At 43.3% G+C, this 13910-nt stretch overlaps 2 protein-coding genes across 2 annotated transcripts; both read left to right on the forward strand.

Moving 5' to 3' along the window:
* Positions 1 to 2880: 2880 nt before the first annotated feature.
* Ppbp (pro-platelet basic protein) lies at positions 2881 to 4430 on the forward strand. Its single transcript, XM_021211008.1, has 3 exons — positions 2881 to 3078; positions 3402 to 3531; positions 3666 to 4430. The coding sequence occupies exons 1-3, from the start codon at positions 2958 to 2960 to the stop codon at positions 3754 to 3756; spliced, it is 342 nt and encodes a 113-aa protein (XP_021066667.1). The 5' UTR covers positions 2881 to 2957; the 3' UTR covers positions 3757 to 4430.
* A 2697-nt stretch (positions 4431 to 7127) lies between these two features.
* LOC110330727 (platelet factor 4) lies at positions 7128 to 8135 on the forward strand. Its single transcript, XM_021211009.1, has 3 exons — positions 7128 to 7374; positions 7667 to 7799; positions 7925 to 8135. The coding sequence occupies exons 1-3, from the start codon at positions 7275 to 7277 to the stop codon at positions 8010 to 8012; spliced, it is 321 nt and encodes a 106-aa protein (XP_021066668.1). The 5' UTR covers positions 7128 to 7274; the 3' UTR covers positions 8013 to 8135.
* Positions 8136 to 13910: the final 5775 nt, after the last annotated feature.

The following is a 13910-nucleotide window of genomic DNA, read 5'->3' on the forward strand; positions in this document are numbered from 1 at the left end:
CTGGGTAGCAATGCTCCCGGGTGGTAGTGCTCCTGGGTAGCAGTGCTCCTGGGTAGCAGTGCTCCGGGTAGCAGTGCTCCTGGGTAGCAGTGCTCCTGGGTAGTAGTGTTGCAGGTAGCAGTGCTCCTGGGTAGCAGTGCTCCTGGATAGCAGTGCTCCTGGGTAGTAGTGTTGCAGGTAGCAGTGCTCCTGGGTAGCAGTGTTCTGGGTAGCAGTGCTCCGGGTAGCAGTGCTCTTGGGTAGCAGTGCTCCTGGGTAGTAGTGTTGCAGGTAGCAGTGCTCCTGGGTAGCAGTGCTCCTGGGTAGCAGTGCTCCTGGGTACCAGTGCTCCTGGGTAGCAATATCCTCAGGTAATGTGTCAATACTGTTGAGAGCTGCACAGTTTCTGTCAGCTTAGCAGCAGGCAGAAAACATCTACTTCCAGCTGGCACAGAAAATCTTTTGCCACCTCCTTTCTCAGTGTGCTAGGGAACTCTAACAAACAGAAAACTTTGCTGACCTGAACATCTGCTGTGCCAGTTGCTCTCATACCTGATTTTCAGATGGTTTGCTCGGTTCGAGTCCAGAACGCTGTGTTGAGCAGAGCTAATGTGCCTTTATTTTAAGGAATAAATAATCTTCCAGTAGCCATAAGAAAAAAAAAACAGACAGCAGATAGGTTTTATTTTGAGTCATAGGAACTTGCTTGTTTCCTGAGAGATTGCTATTTATAAGGTGGCTTAAAGGGGAAAACATAAAATAACTTACCACACATTTTTAAAAAATGGGGGTGACAATGAAAGATTAATTTTTAAAAGGACTATAAAGTTATTTTAAAGCTAAGAGACTCTGCTATACATTTTCTGTTTTGCAAAAATTATAATTTTATACAAACCAGATACTTTTAATTGAATAGCTGTTATGGAATACTTTTTACACATTTTTACAATGAATCAACATTGCTCTTTATATTTTATATGCCACAGAAACAGAAGGCGTTTATACAAGTGATAGGCATAGCAATGGACAGTAGTAGTACCACTAGTGAATGTAGAGTATTATTAAATTCCAATGCCTTGGGGAAATATTTAGTTATTTCTTGAGAAAGAAAAAGTTAAATGAATAAGTCACATAAGACTTTAATGTCGGGAGCATAATAGTTATTTAATATTTTTTGAGTAAACAGAAACTACCAAATAGTTGTTTTATCTCAAGGCTGACTAATAAAGCCTGTAAATTTTACATGACAATTAATTTGTTGATACCTCCTTCTGAACCCTGCTGACATTGTCTTTTTTTGTGACAAGATGCATTTATTGATTGACTTAAGGCAGGTCATCATGGGCATGCCTGCAGTCTTAGCACTTGGGAAACTGGAGGAGGAAGAGGAGGAGGAGGAGGAGGAGAAGGAGGAGGAGGAGGAGAAGGAGAAGGAAGAGGAGGAGGGGAGGAGGAGGGAGAGGAGGAGGAGGAGGAGGACCCTATATTCAAAGCTATCCTAGGCTATAGAGCAGTGGTTCTCAGCCTTTATAATGCTGTGACCCTTTAACTCAGTTCCTCGTGTTGTGGTGACCCCAACCATAAAATTATTTTTATTGTAACTTCACAACTGTAATTTTGCCACTTTTATGATTACAGTGTAAGTATATATTATACAGGATATCTGATATGGGACTCTGTGAATGGGTTGTTTGACCCTCAGAAGGTCAAAACCCACAGGTTGAGTAACACTATGAGTTTGAAGCCAGTTTGGTCTACACTGAGTGTTCCTTGCACCTAAGAAGATAGTTTATATAGTTCCTCTCAAAGAATTAGAGGAACCATAACAATTGAACATGGAAAAGAAGTTTAAGTGGTGTTAAACATGGAGAAAAATGTACAGTGAAGCCCATAAATACTGTCCAGAATTGGGAGAGTTGTTTGTGGTGGCCAGAAAATGAAAGTTTGTGAATAGTGTTAAAAATTCTTTCCATTTCCCTCTGAGTTTTAGAAGATGTGTAAATCAACAACTCCTATAGACTCATGCTTCTGTACAGAACGATCTTCCTGTGCATATATATTTAATGTGTGTCTCCATAAATATATACATACAAATGCATCTAGAATAGAAATGCCAAACTTCTATTTGGCAATGGTTGCTACAAATGGCCACCACTGAAAAGCAGTAGTGTGGAGTAACTGTGAAGGGGAAGGAGCATATTCAATTTTCATATGCCTAGAGTATATGAATATTTCATCAAAAATAAGAGACAACAAATAAGTTATCTTGATATTTCTGTACACTCATACAGTAGAAACAAGTAANTTCTTACATAAAAAAATGTTTATTTACATATTTGGATGAAATTGAAAAAAGGTAATTAACTTAGAAGACAGAGAGAAGCCCATAAATTCACACCCAAAGTGAATCCTTTATATTAAGTGACTCAATATTTTTCACCCCACATGCCTTACAAATTCTGATACCCTGCAGGAACCAGCACAGGAACTCTCTTTGTCATTTGGCGAGAGTAGAGAAGCCCCTTTTCAAAAACCACAGGTTTGTGACTGAAAGTATGCACGGAGTCTACTAAGCCCCAAAACTACATTGTAGAAAAGGTGTGGCCCGTGACTGCCTGCTCACGCAGAGAGAACACTTACAGTGATCTGACCTAGGTCTCACCTCTAAGTCGGGAACTTATGTATCTGTACGAGTCAGAGCCAGAGAGCAACAGCAGGAATGTGGATGAACTGATTCACACCTTGTAGCTAATTCTGCAGGATTTCTAACCTGTCTGGTTGATATGGGTTGGACACAGCTTGACCATCCTTTTATGGTTACAGCGCCACATACACTCACTTCCCCTTCCCCACCTCTTCGGCAGTATAAAAAGAGGTCTGGAGGCATACAAAGCCACATAGGAGCAGTGTTCTGGGCAGCTCAGCCTCACATTGAGTCTCTTGGCTCTGGAAACAGTTCTAGCTCACTGCTTTTCACTATGGGCTTCAGACTCAGACCTACATCCTCCTGCACCAGGGCCTGCCCACTTCATAATCTCCAGGTCTTGCTGCTGCTGGGCCTGATCCTCGTTGCGCTGGCTCCCCTTACAGCTGGAAAACGTAAGAGAAATTCAGGGAAAGATGAGTAGGGAAGGCTGCTTCCCTCCATCGTGTGTCCAAGCGGCTTGTGGTGCTGATGGTGGGGCTTGGGGGTGTGCACGGACTGTATCAGTGCTTCTGGGAATGGAGGATGTATTGACTAAGAATTCTAAGACATACTTACGGGGAATTCATTACATGGAAGACAATCTGCTAGCCTTGCCATTCAAAGTTTACAGATCGTATTCACCATGTCTGTGGGAAAGAATTGCCTTCAGTTTAGAAGTTAGGAAAGGGAGGAGAATAATGCTTATTCACCAATTAAGTCTTGTGTTCCCATGTAGCTAATGACATGGACCCATATATCGAACTGCGCTGCAGATGTACGAATACAGTGTCTGGAATCCCGTTCAATTCTATCTCCCTTGTAAATGTGTACAGGCCAGGAGCTCACTGTGCTGACGTGGAAGTGATGTAAGTCCCTGATTCTTTGTTCTGCTATTGTCATTATGAAACCCTCTCCACTCTTTCCCTCTTTCCTCCCTCCTCATGGATCTGTTTCTGACAGAGAGGATGTTGTACACAGACCATCATTTTCTCTTTGGCAGAGCCACACTGAAGACTGGACAGAAAGTGTGCCTGGACCCAAGTGCCCCTGGCATCAAGAGAATCGTCATGAAAATCTTGGAAGGTTATTGACCAGCTGCTTCTTCTGTGCCAAACCATTTTCCTGTGCAGGAGGGGTTGAGGGTTTAAAATCTGGACTTGGTAGCATTATTTTTCCACTTTGAAATTGGGATGCTCTTGCAGTCTGTCTCAGAAATCACATTGTATTCTGAGAAGGCACGATAAAGAATGTCACAACAAACAAACAAACAAACAATGATGAAGATGAGCAAGCCAAGTCATAACCTGCAATTTATGGTATATTTCTGCAGTTCTTGGCCAACCATCCTGACATGTCCTGCATTTCTCTATTTGAGCTTTCCTTTTCAAATGCACTATGTCAAGTTTTCATTCTGCATTTTTAAAAATTATTTCTTTTAGTTTTGAGATTATAATGACATCACTTCCTCTTTCTTTGTTTCTCCCTCCAGACGCTTCTATATACCTATCCTTGCTCTCTCTCAAATCCATGGCTGCTTTTTTTATTTTTTTCATTGAGTGTTGTTATATACATAGACAATGGAAAATTTCACAGTGGTCAATTGCAATAGAAATGGCCTGGAGCCAAGCAGAGCATTTTCGCTCTGGTCATGACCATGTTTTTCCAGTGTCTTATCCCTAGAATGCCTTGTTTCCAAGCAACCTCTGCAATGTTTTACATGTGTTTTAACCTTGAAATGGAACAAAATAAAGCCATAGAAAGTAAATTCTGCAAGTAGTGGTCATTTATTTTATAGTGAATATGTTTAACACCAGTAGCACCAAAAGTGTGAGGTGAAAAAAGGGTTTAACACAATCTGTTTTTAAAAACTCCACTATTGTCTGCCACAAAGAAATACGATAGCTCGGATCTATTAAATGTTTTACTACCCCGCTCTCTCGTTCTCTCTCTGCTCTCTCTCTGTCAGACTGAACTTTGGGCCATCATGTACACTAAGCAAGTTTTCTGCCACTGGGCCGCATTCCTAGGCCTCTAGTTTTGTTTTGTTTTGTTTTGTTCTTTCTTAATATTGCCAGGTAAAGTCACTAAGTTGTGCCATTTTTAATGCCCTACACTATCAAGACTTGAAAGATGCTGGCATCCCCCCAGAGCCATAGGAACCCTGCCTAGTAACCCCCCAGAGCCATAGGAACCCTGCCTAGTAACCCCCCCCCCCGAGCCATAGGAACCCTGTCTAGTAACGCCCCCCCCAGCCATAGGAACCCTGCCTAGTAACCCCCCAAGCCATAGGAACCCTGCCTAGCAGCCATTCCAGTTTGGTCAGGCTGCTGACCTGCTCTGTGGCTTGGTTTCTTCATCTCTAAAATGGGAATGATCTCTAGCTGTTTAATAGAGTTGATAAGAGAAAGAAAATGACTTAATTAATAATGATTTAAATACTGTGTGTCACCACAAGTCACATAATCGTTAGGAACTGGCCATTAGCAGAACGGCTAGCCTTCCCCATATTGCAGAAAGGGAGGAAAACTGAAGTTTAAGAAATCATGAGCCAGGCGGTGGTGGCCCACCCCTTTAATCCCAGCCTTGGGAGGCAGAGGCAGGCAGATTTCTGAGTTCAAGGCCAGCCTGGTCTACAGAGTGAGTAGCTTCCTCAGGACAGCCAGGGCTATACAGAGAAACTCTGCCTCAACACCCCCCCCCCAAAAAAAAAAAAAAAAAAGAAAAAGAAAAAAGAAATCATGAGACTTGCCTTGGGTTAGAAGTGTAGCTCAGTGGTAGAGTACTTGCCCAGTATGTGGGAGACCCTGGATTCATTTCCCAATGGAGTCCAAAGAAACCTGCCTTAGAAAATAAATGATCAGAGTGCATATGAAAAGCCCTGCTCTTAAACCACTGGCGCTTGACCCTTTTGCTGATCCTTCCTTCTCTAAGAAGACAGCACTACATGTTACCACATCAGTTAAAGGTACATAGATACTGCTTGATTCAGAACTTCCCTGCTGCACCCTGGTCATGGAGAACGAGATGGTTTCATCTTCTCCAACCTGTACATGGACTTTGGGGCACCCTTCTGTGCTAAGCATGGAGTTCACTCAAACTCAGCATGGTGGAGGGTTTCCTTCTCTGTCTCTTCACCCCAGAGGCTCAGGCCTGTGGATATATTATCCATAAAGTGAACACTTAATTCAGTAATAACAATGTAAATGTCCACAAACATGATAAAGCAGTAAATGGAGAGTCAAGCCATTTTTTATTATCTTTGCTCCAATTACTAAAACCAGCCGTGCCTCTCTGAGGCGGTCTCTCTCTGAAAGCCAACAAGCCTGGCTCTTACCATGGCACTCTTCACACCGTGCTTCTTCTTCTTGAGGCGAAAGCATCTTTTACTGCTGGGCACCTGAACTGGATTCTTTTCTTTAAATGGAGAGAAAGGTTTCTTTGCCTGAATCGTTGCCTGATTTCCTTTACTCTGCAAATGCTGAAATCTTTGGCTAAGGCTGTACAGAAGAGTCCCTTGCTCTCCAGATTGAAATCCTCTTATCCATTCTTTTTTTTTTTTTTTTTTTTTTTTTTTTTGCTGACCCAGCCGAGCCAGCGAGGCCTTGAGTTTCAGTTCTCTAAATGCATAGGAATTATGGCATGGTTTGCAGTAGCCATTGTTGTCCATGCTGAGTATTAAGAAATGTATGTCCCAGGGAATTATGCTTGACTATACCACTACGCATGAGGGACAGATAAAGGGACACATAAATATAACTATATACGGCATAGATTAATACAGAGATCTCCAACTGTCTCAGAAAACTCTCTTCTTATCTAGACTTTTCCAGGGTAGAGCTGAGTAGAGAAATAGCTAGGCTCGAAGATTTTACCAAAGAAATGCAATTCAAATACTACTTCGGTGATTTTTTTTCTAAAGAGTCATGGGGGCAGCAGACCCTGCTTCCTGCAGTAGTTTGGACAGCAGCCAGAAGAGCCTCCAGAATTTCATGCAAGAGGCTCGGGAGGGCTTCGGGATGAGGGTGAAAGTCAGAAGTCATTGCCTAGACATTAACTTTCATCTTAGTGGCAGAAAATAAATTTCCAACCCCACATCTCCAACCGCACAGCAGTCAGCCCCACCACAATCGACAGGAAGAGTGACAGGGGGTTTGGAGTAATGGGACTGGAAGTCGGGAAGGCCAACACATTGATACTGAAGGGTATGTTCTGCAAACCTGATGGCGATCGCAGTATGTTCTCTGTCCCACACAGCACACCTTTTGCGAAATTCCCAGTCCTACCATTTCTCACTCTGTACTTGTTGATAAAAATTCAAATTGGAGATGTGGATCCAGCTATTAGTCAAGACAGCTGGTCTCAGCTATTTTTTTTTTCCTGCTCTGTTTTATTTTAATCTTGGCTGGCCAGATCCCAATTACTGTTCCACAAGTGTCATTGCTTCTGCAGAGCACTTCCTCATCCTGTATCCCGGGTTTCCGGACTGGGCAGGCAGTGAAGATAAAAAGAGCCTGGGAAGTCCCAGGAGCTGCTGGCCTGCACTTAAGAGCCCCAGACCCATTTCTCCAAGGTAGAACTTTATCTCTGGATCCAGTGGCACCCTCTTGACATGAGCGTCATCGCTGCGGTGTTTCGAGGCCTCCGGCCCAGTCCTGAGCTGCTGCTTCTGGGCCTGTTGTTTCTGCCAGCGGTGGTTGCTGTCACCAGCGGTGAGATTGGGTGAAGGGATGCTAGGGACAGGAAGACAGTTCAGGAGCCTCAGGCGCAGGGAGGTGAACTCCGATGGCATCAGTCATACTCTATAGGCTTGCCAACTGCACTGCGCCACCCACCTGCCTTCTGAGGAGAAGGCGATGCTGTAACCAAGCCTGTGGAAAGGTCCAGAGAGGTAACACATGCTCTAGCCAGGCGTGTGGAAAGGTCCAGAGAGGTACCACCGGCCGATGATAGGGTCATCACTATCTCTTCTACTCCTCTCTTTTTCTCCCCGTTTACTCTCAGCTGGTCCCGAAGAAAGCGATGGAGATCTTAACTGTGTGTGTGTGAAGACCACCTCCTCTGGGATCCATCCCAAACACATCACCAGCCTGGAGGTGATCAAGGCAGGACGCCACTGTGCCGTTCCCCAGCTCATGTGAGTCCTGCCCACATCTCCCAGGCCTGTCCCCTCCTCCGCTACCCGTTCCTTCCCATCTCTTCCCTTCTTCCAACCAAGGATCTGAAAAGTAATTCCTTCCCTTTCCCCTTTTTCCCCTCCAGAGCCACCCTGAAGAATGGGAGGAAAATTTGCCTGGACCGGCAAACACCCCTATATAAGAAAGTAATCAAGAAAATCCTGGAGAGTTAGGTAGCAGCTGCCTAAATGGGCAGTGTGTTACGGGACTCCTGGAGTCTGGTCTACTTTTAATGTAACTTCAATCTTCCAATGTGTATATTATCCTTCAAGATTTAAATAAATGCATTGAACCAAGTTGTCATAAAGTCAAGTTATTTTTGTAATGAAGCCAAAAATTGTGTCGCAAGTAAGGAAACATCTCCAAAACTTTAAGCAAAAGTATTTTTGAAGGGAGGTTTGGTCTAAGAAATGAATGTGCTTGGTCCTTGGAGTTACAAGTGGTATGGCAGCTGGTGAATATTTGCATATCTACTTAATTACATTGTCTCACGATTCCACTTTAGTTTTGTGTTGTAATTAGCTTTGTAAAAAAAAAAAAAACAGTAAGGGGGCTCAACATAGGGAGAATAAAATAAGCACCTAAATCAAACTTTGATTCAATCTTCTCAAGATTATCATAGAAATAATAAGAGATTAGAGTGAATACATAATGCTAATATGTTGATACTTTCAAGAAATCATATGAAAATATCTTTCTTTTTATGAGTTCTTGAAGAAAGTTTATGTTTCAAAAAAATGAAATATTAAAAATAACTCTTATTCTCATACTATTGCCTGTAGGGGGTCTTCACCTGGCAAACTCGAGTCCTACTGGGACCTGTTAATATAGCACCTCACTGCTGCTCCAAGCATGTAGCTGTCTTAGCGAGACTTTCTGCAGGATCCTTGGGCTCAGAACTTGGTTTGTAATTTAATTTTCTTTAAGATCCTCTCAGAACAGGGGTATGCTAAGCAGCCACAGGAGGCAGGACTGGGACCAGATGGCTTTACGTTCATACTTCAGAAGACAAGTATCACACATTGAGGAAAGAGGAAGATGCTGTGATATCTGTTTACCAGTTAGATATCACTTACTCCTTCCTTCTTCTGGTCTCACAAAAACCTTTGCAGATTCTTAGAACCCTACTGGATAATCTAGAATAAACATTTTCGCTCAGTCGCCTTCATACATCTGTGAACCCTTTTTGTGTCATGTGAAATAACATCCACAGGCTGTAGAAATCTTGGGGGTGAGATTATTGTTCAAGTTACCTTAATGAGCAGGAAGGCAGACTCTAATTGATAGAAGAAGATGTAGATACTCGCTCACGACTGGATATAACCTGAGTGTTGTGCTCAACCTAACATGATAGTGTAGAGCTGCTTGTTGGCTCAGACTCCTAAGAGAAAACAGAGCATGTACAATTGAGTCCTTTGAGGAAGGGACAGCTCTAGAATGATGGCTACATGAAAACAGTCACAGTGTGTAGACACTTCCAAGGGGCACAGGTATCAGGGGGAAAGTAAGGAACAAAATTAGTGATCTTGGTGAGCATACAATTCGTTTCTGGCAATTTTCACTTTCAATGGTACTTTTAAGGATGGTTGCCTAATTATCCTTCTAAAACACAGATACAGGCACGGCACTTACCTTTACAAGATATTCAAAACCAAAGTCCTCAGCATGGCACCTATGGCTCTACCAGCCACTTTGCCTTTGTGCCTTAGTGTCCTCATCTATGAACTGGGTTATTGGGTGGTGTTGTGTTAGAAAGTGGCTCATATCTGGACCGGTCACACCAGGCTACCACAGTCCCACTAGAAGAGGTTTACTGGGGGGGGAGGGGAGTGGGGAAGAGAAGGAGGAGGAAAACAGGGGTGAGGGGTTGGCTGTCTCTGCCTTTTATCTGGGCCATGAAATAATCACTCACACCACCGTGCACAGGTGAGGCACACATGTGAGGCACACCCAGGGAATGTGTGGCAGTTGCCATGACAACAGACACAAGAGGGTCCTTGTTGCCTATGGGTGATGCCATGGATGGATTCAGACTGACTGTAAACAGCTTCTGATGCCAAGAGGTGATATGTGCAAAAACACTTGCTGTGGTTCCTCACACATAGTCTGGGTTGGAAACTGAGCCAGGCTCAATTTTATTGCTATCAATGTTGTTCTCAAAGCACCGTTGCAGTTAATTTAGAGTGGTAAGCCATTCAGGAGGGCGGTGGGAGGAAACTGTTGCAGTCACACTAAACGGTCTTCAAATCAAGTGAGTTTAAAGAGAGGTGAAATGACATTGTTCGTTCTCCTTTCTACTTCCCACCTCTGTCACCCTTAACAGACAGGACTCAATGTGTCAAAGGGACCCAAACAAGTTTTACAGCATCAGGTAGTGCTGGGGTGCTGAGGCGTTGGGGTGTTAGGGTCTCATAAACCCTCACTTCATGCATCTTGAGAACACTTCCAAGCTGCCCCCTTTATGAGCAAGGGCACTGGAAGAGGATTTTGCCACCTGGGAAATCCCACAGCAGCAGCCGTAGCCGCCGCAGCCGCAGCAGCCGCAGCAGCCGCAGCAGCTGCAGCCGCGGCCGCCGCCGCCTGCCTTTAGACATTTATGGAGTGATAGAGCTAAATTGCCCTTGAACTCCCTCTGCTTCCAGCCTTGCATTCTAAGTGGCATCTGGGGACAATCAGCAGAAAACATCCACAAACCCAGCCCTCACTCTACAGCCATGGGCCCTATCAACAAAACAAAACCACACAAGTGTGTGTGGCTGTCCACAGGTCTCTGTTTTTGTGAGCTTCACTTTTCATTCCCCCCATAAGGCTTTTGCAGTTGGAAACAACCTCTGTAATGCATGGTGCATTGAGGGGTGAGCTGGTTTTAAAGATATGTATCTATAGTACTCTCCTGTTCTTTAGAGATAAAAGAAATTAGACAAGAAGGGCAAAAATTTTAAGCCTGAAATTTCAACAGAAAGCCTGGTGCCGCAGATGATTTCTTGGCCTGGGGATGGGGGGATGTCTAGCATGATAGACACTTGGTAACAACAGAAACATTCAAATAACAAAACCACCATTGTTTTTTACCATTGTATAAAATACACATGATGCCCGATGATAGTGAGGTAAACCACCTGTCTAATAAAGAGCAAGGCAGGGAAATACAAACTTTTTTTTTAATTGAATATCTTCTTTATTTACATTTCAAATGTTATCCCCTTTCCTGGTCTCCTATCCCATGCTCCCTGCCCCTGCTTCTATGAGGGTGTTCCTCCATCCACCCACCCACTCCCACCTCCCCGCCCTCAATTCCCCTACACTGGGGCATCTATCGAGCCTTCATAGGAGGAGGAGGAAGAAGAGGAAGAGGAGGAAGCAGAGGGCGAAAAAGACCCCCCCCCTCAAAGAGACAGAGACCATTCTGACCCCATCCTTCTCAGGAACCCACCTCAGCTACAATGAGCCTTCTGTGATAACAGTACCGAACCACTGGATCCACTCGTGAGACACAGGACTCACAACCTGATCCGCTCCTCAGCCCCGCCCTCTCGGCACCTTTGCCCCGGGATTAAGTTTCCAGTATAGGAAGAGGGCGAAGAGACATGTTCAAACAACACTTGAACAAACTTCCTTTCTGAGGCAATGTGATACGGGGATTATTCTATCAATGTGCGGGCTGTTATGCAGCCTCTGTGGTCAAAGGAATGCAACCTGAAGGGATCACAGTCATCAGGCAGGGTTAAAACAATCAGCTCCATCGGCTGCGGTCAAGAATCAGTATTCAGTCGCCAGGAGTTCTGGAGAAATGAGGAATGAGGCTGTGTGTGAATCCCTTTACCCTCAGAATAGCTGCATCTTAATCCACTTCCACTTCAAATCAGTCCATGGACATCTGATCGCTTCCCCACCCTCCTCCTCATTTTTGATACAAATGAACGCCTGACAGAGTGCCACTAAGTAAATACCCACCAACTAATAACGAGCAGGAGAGGAACAATAATGGCACAGTTGAGGGCTGGAGACAAAACACACTACAGAACATAACGACACTGCCTTCAACTGCTGACCTTGTTATGTTCCGAGGGTGGACCAAGTTACTCATAGCACGGAACTCACCCTTCCCCCGCCCCCCTGCCCGGCACCGCCCTGGTTTGTTGCATACTTCCGTTCTTGTCACATTGGTTACTAAGAAATCTACCACTACTTCAGTGTTCACCCATTTGCCCAGTCTCACGCTCCAAGCACATGCCGGGATGCCGGGATGGTAACTCACACTCAGAAGGCAGTCTTTTGCTTGCTCTGCTTAACAAATCTCTATAAAACAAAGCCAGGCCACCCTTTCCACCCTGTGTAACTGAATCTTAAATGTCTATAGAGTCCTTAACTATTCAGAAACGTCTATCCAGGAGCTAATTCAGTTGCAAATCAGCAATGCTTCTTCAGTCTTTAAAATCAATATCAGTTAGACCAAGTTTCAAAACTAGCCTGAGGGTGAGACTCCACTAAAGACCCCCCCCACTGTCTTGCCCACTCCCATTTTTACCTCAATAAAACGCATTCATTAAAAAGCTGCTTGAACCTCTCATCCCCTACCTTAGGTAGAATCTAGACGCAAAAAGCCATCAAAGATATTTCTGATCAGAAGTTAGGAGATAATAAACATAAAAGTAATGCTGTGAGGATACACGTAAAAATCAGTTTTTATAGTGATTCATACTTTTTCTGGTTAAAAATTAGACCTCTATGTTATGTATGCAAGTTTCATTTGAGGTTTATATATTCAGATTTCAAGTTCCTTAATTTTATTTATGTAATATCAGTCGTAATACTATTTTTATTTCCAAGACAAATCTCTTATGTAATATTTCCCAGGGGGAAATTTTCTCATTTATTTTCTGTTGTAACTTTGGCAATCCTCTATTTCTTCTTTTTCTCCTATAATGTCATGCTCTTATTTATGTAGTGACCACCCATCCTAGGTTAGGAGACAAATGTAAGGATTCTGGTTTATATGGATTTAGAGGCTGCACAACAGTCTGGTATTCAAAGTACACGCCTTAAAGGGCAGGTATTTAAATAAGAGGGTGAATTTGCTTATTGTATTGGACTGCATCATTCCTGTGTTAAAAACTTTGCAATTTTGATCTATGGAGATTTCACTGATTCAAGTGGCATGTTAATGAGAAAATAATGATGCCAACACCAACTTTTTTGGTTTTTCTTCATTTACAAAACCGAATGACTTTGATTCAGTTATTCCCCTGAGTCCACTCCTATTAATCCTACAAGTGCTGGCCACAGCATGTTTCACTCTTCTGGCACTTTGTGCAGATGAACCAGACTGGATGACTGTCCGCTGAGAACTTGCTTTTACGTCAGTGTTGATCTGGCTTTGGAGAACATCACAGCAAACTTTCTTCTCATTTTCCCTCAGTTACAAGAAGTACACAAGAGATTCAGACAGGATGATTAATGCCAAAAGCAAACTGTTTAATCCTATGAAACACGATGAAGTGTTCCGACTAAGGCAAACAATATTTTGGATTTTTACGTTTGAGTAAGTATCTACTCAACAGCAACAACAAAAATCCAATTTCCTTTCCTGAAAGTTAGCTGGTGGAGCACTCAGGTCTGTTGATTTCATTTGGGTGCTGTTCCAAGTTGGTTTAGGAGCTTACAATTTTAAATTTATGAGAGTTGCAAAGCAATACGGTATCTATGAACCGTATGGCTTCTCCGCTGTGACTCTAAGGATGCTGAGCATTGCTATGGATACCACTGTGGTCAAATTAAAGAAACAACAGGCACACACAGTTTTAGCAGAACTCTAGACTTTACTAGGACGTGGACTTTTTCTGCTATGTTTTTCGTGTTTGTTTCTATACCAGAAGCCGATCCAAGGTACTGTATTGAAATAACATAACATCTCAGGGTTTCTCAGTCTTTTCCTCATTATTTTATGATTTTAATGGTTTTGAAGGACATTACTCAGTTTTAAATATTATTCTGATTGTATCTGGAAAGAAAGAGAGACAGAAAGGGAGAGAATGAAACAGAGAGTCAGACAGAGACAAACACACACACCC

The sequence above is a fragment of the Mus pahari genome, chromosome 13 (genome assembly GCF_900095145.1).
Source record: "Mus pahari chromosome 13, PAHARI_EIJ_v1.1, whole genome shotgun sequence".
Classification (NCBI taxonomy): domain Eukaryota; kingdom Metazoa; phylum Chordata; class Mammalia; order Rodentia; family Muridae; genus Mus; species Mus pahari.

Coding starts and splice junctions, on each gene's coding strand:
- Ppbp (XM_021211008.1), top strand. CDS start 2,958: ATGGGCTTCAGACTCAGACCTACATCCTCCTGCACCAGGGCCTGCCCA. Junction 3,079..3,401: donor TCCCCTTACAGCTGGAAAAC/GTAAGAGAAATT, acceptor GTTCCCATGTAG/CTAATGACATGGACCCATAT. Junction 3,532..3,665: donor TGTGCTGACGTGGAAGTGAT/GTAAGTCCCTGA, acceptor TCTCTTTGGCAG/AGCCACACTGAAGACTGGAC.
- LOC110330727 (XM_021211009.1), top strand. CDS start 7,275: ATGAGCGTCATCGCTGCGGTGTTTCGAGGCCTCCGGCCCAGTCCTGAG. Junction 7,375..7,666: donor GGTGGTTGCTGTCACCAGCG/GTGAGATTGGGT, acceptor GTTTACTCTCAG/CTGGTCCCGAAGAAAGCGAT. Junction 7,800..7,924: donor TGTGCCGTTCCCCAGCTCAT/GTGAGTCCTGCC, acceptor TTTCCCCTCCAG/AGCCACCCTGAAGAATGGGA.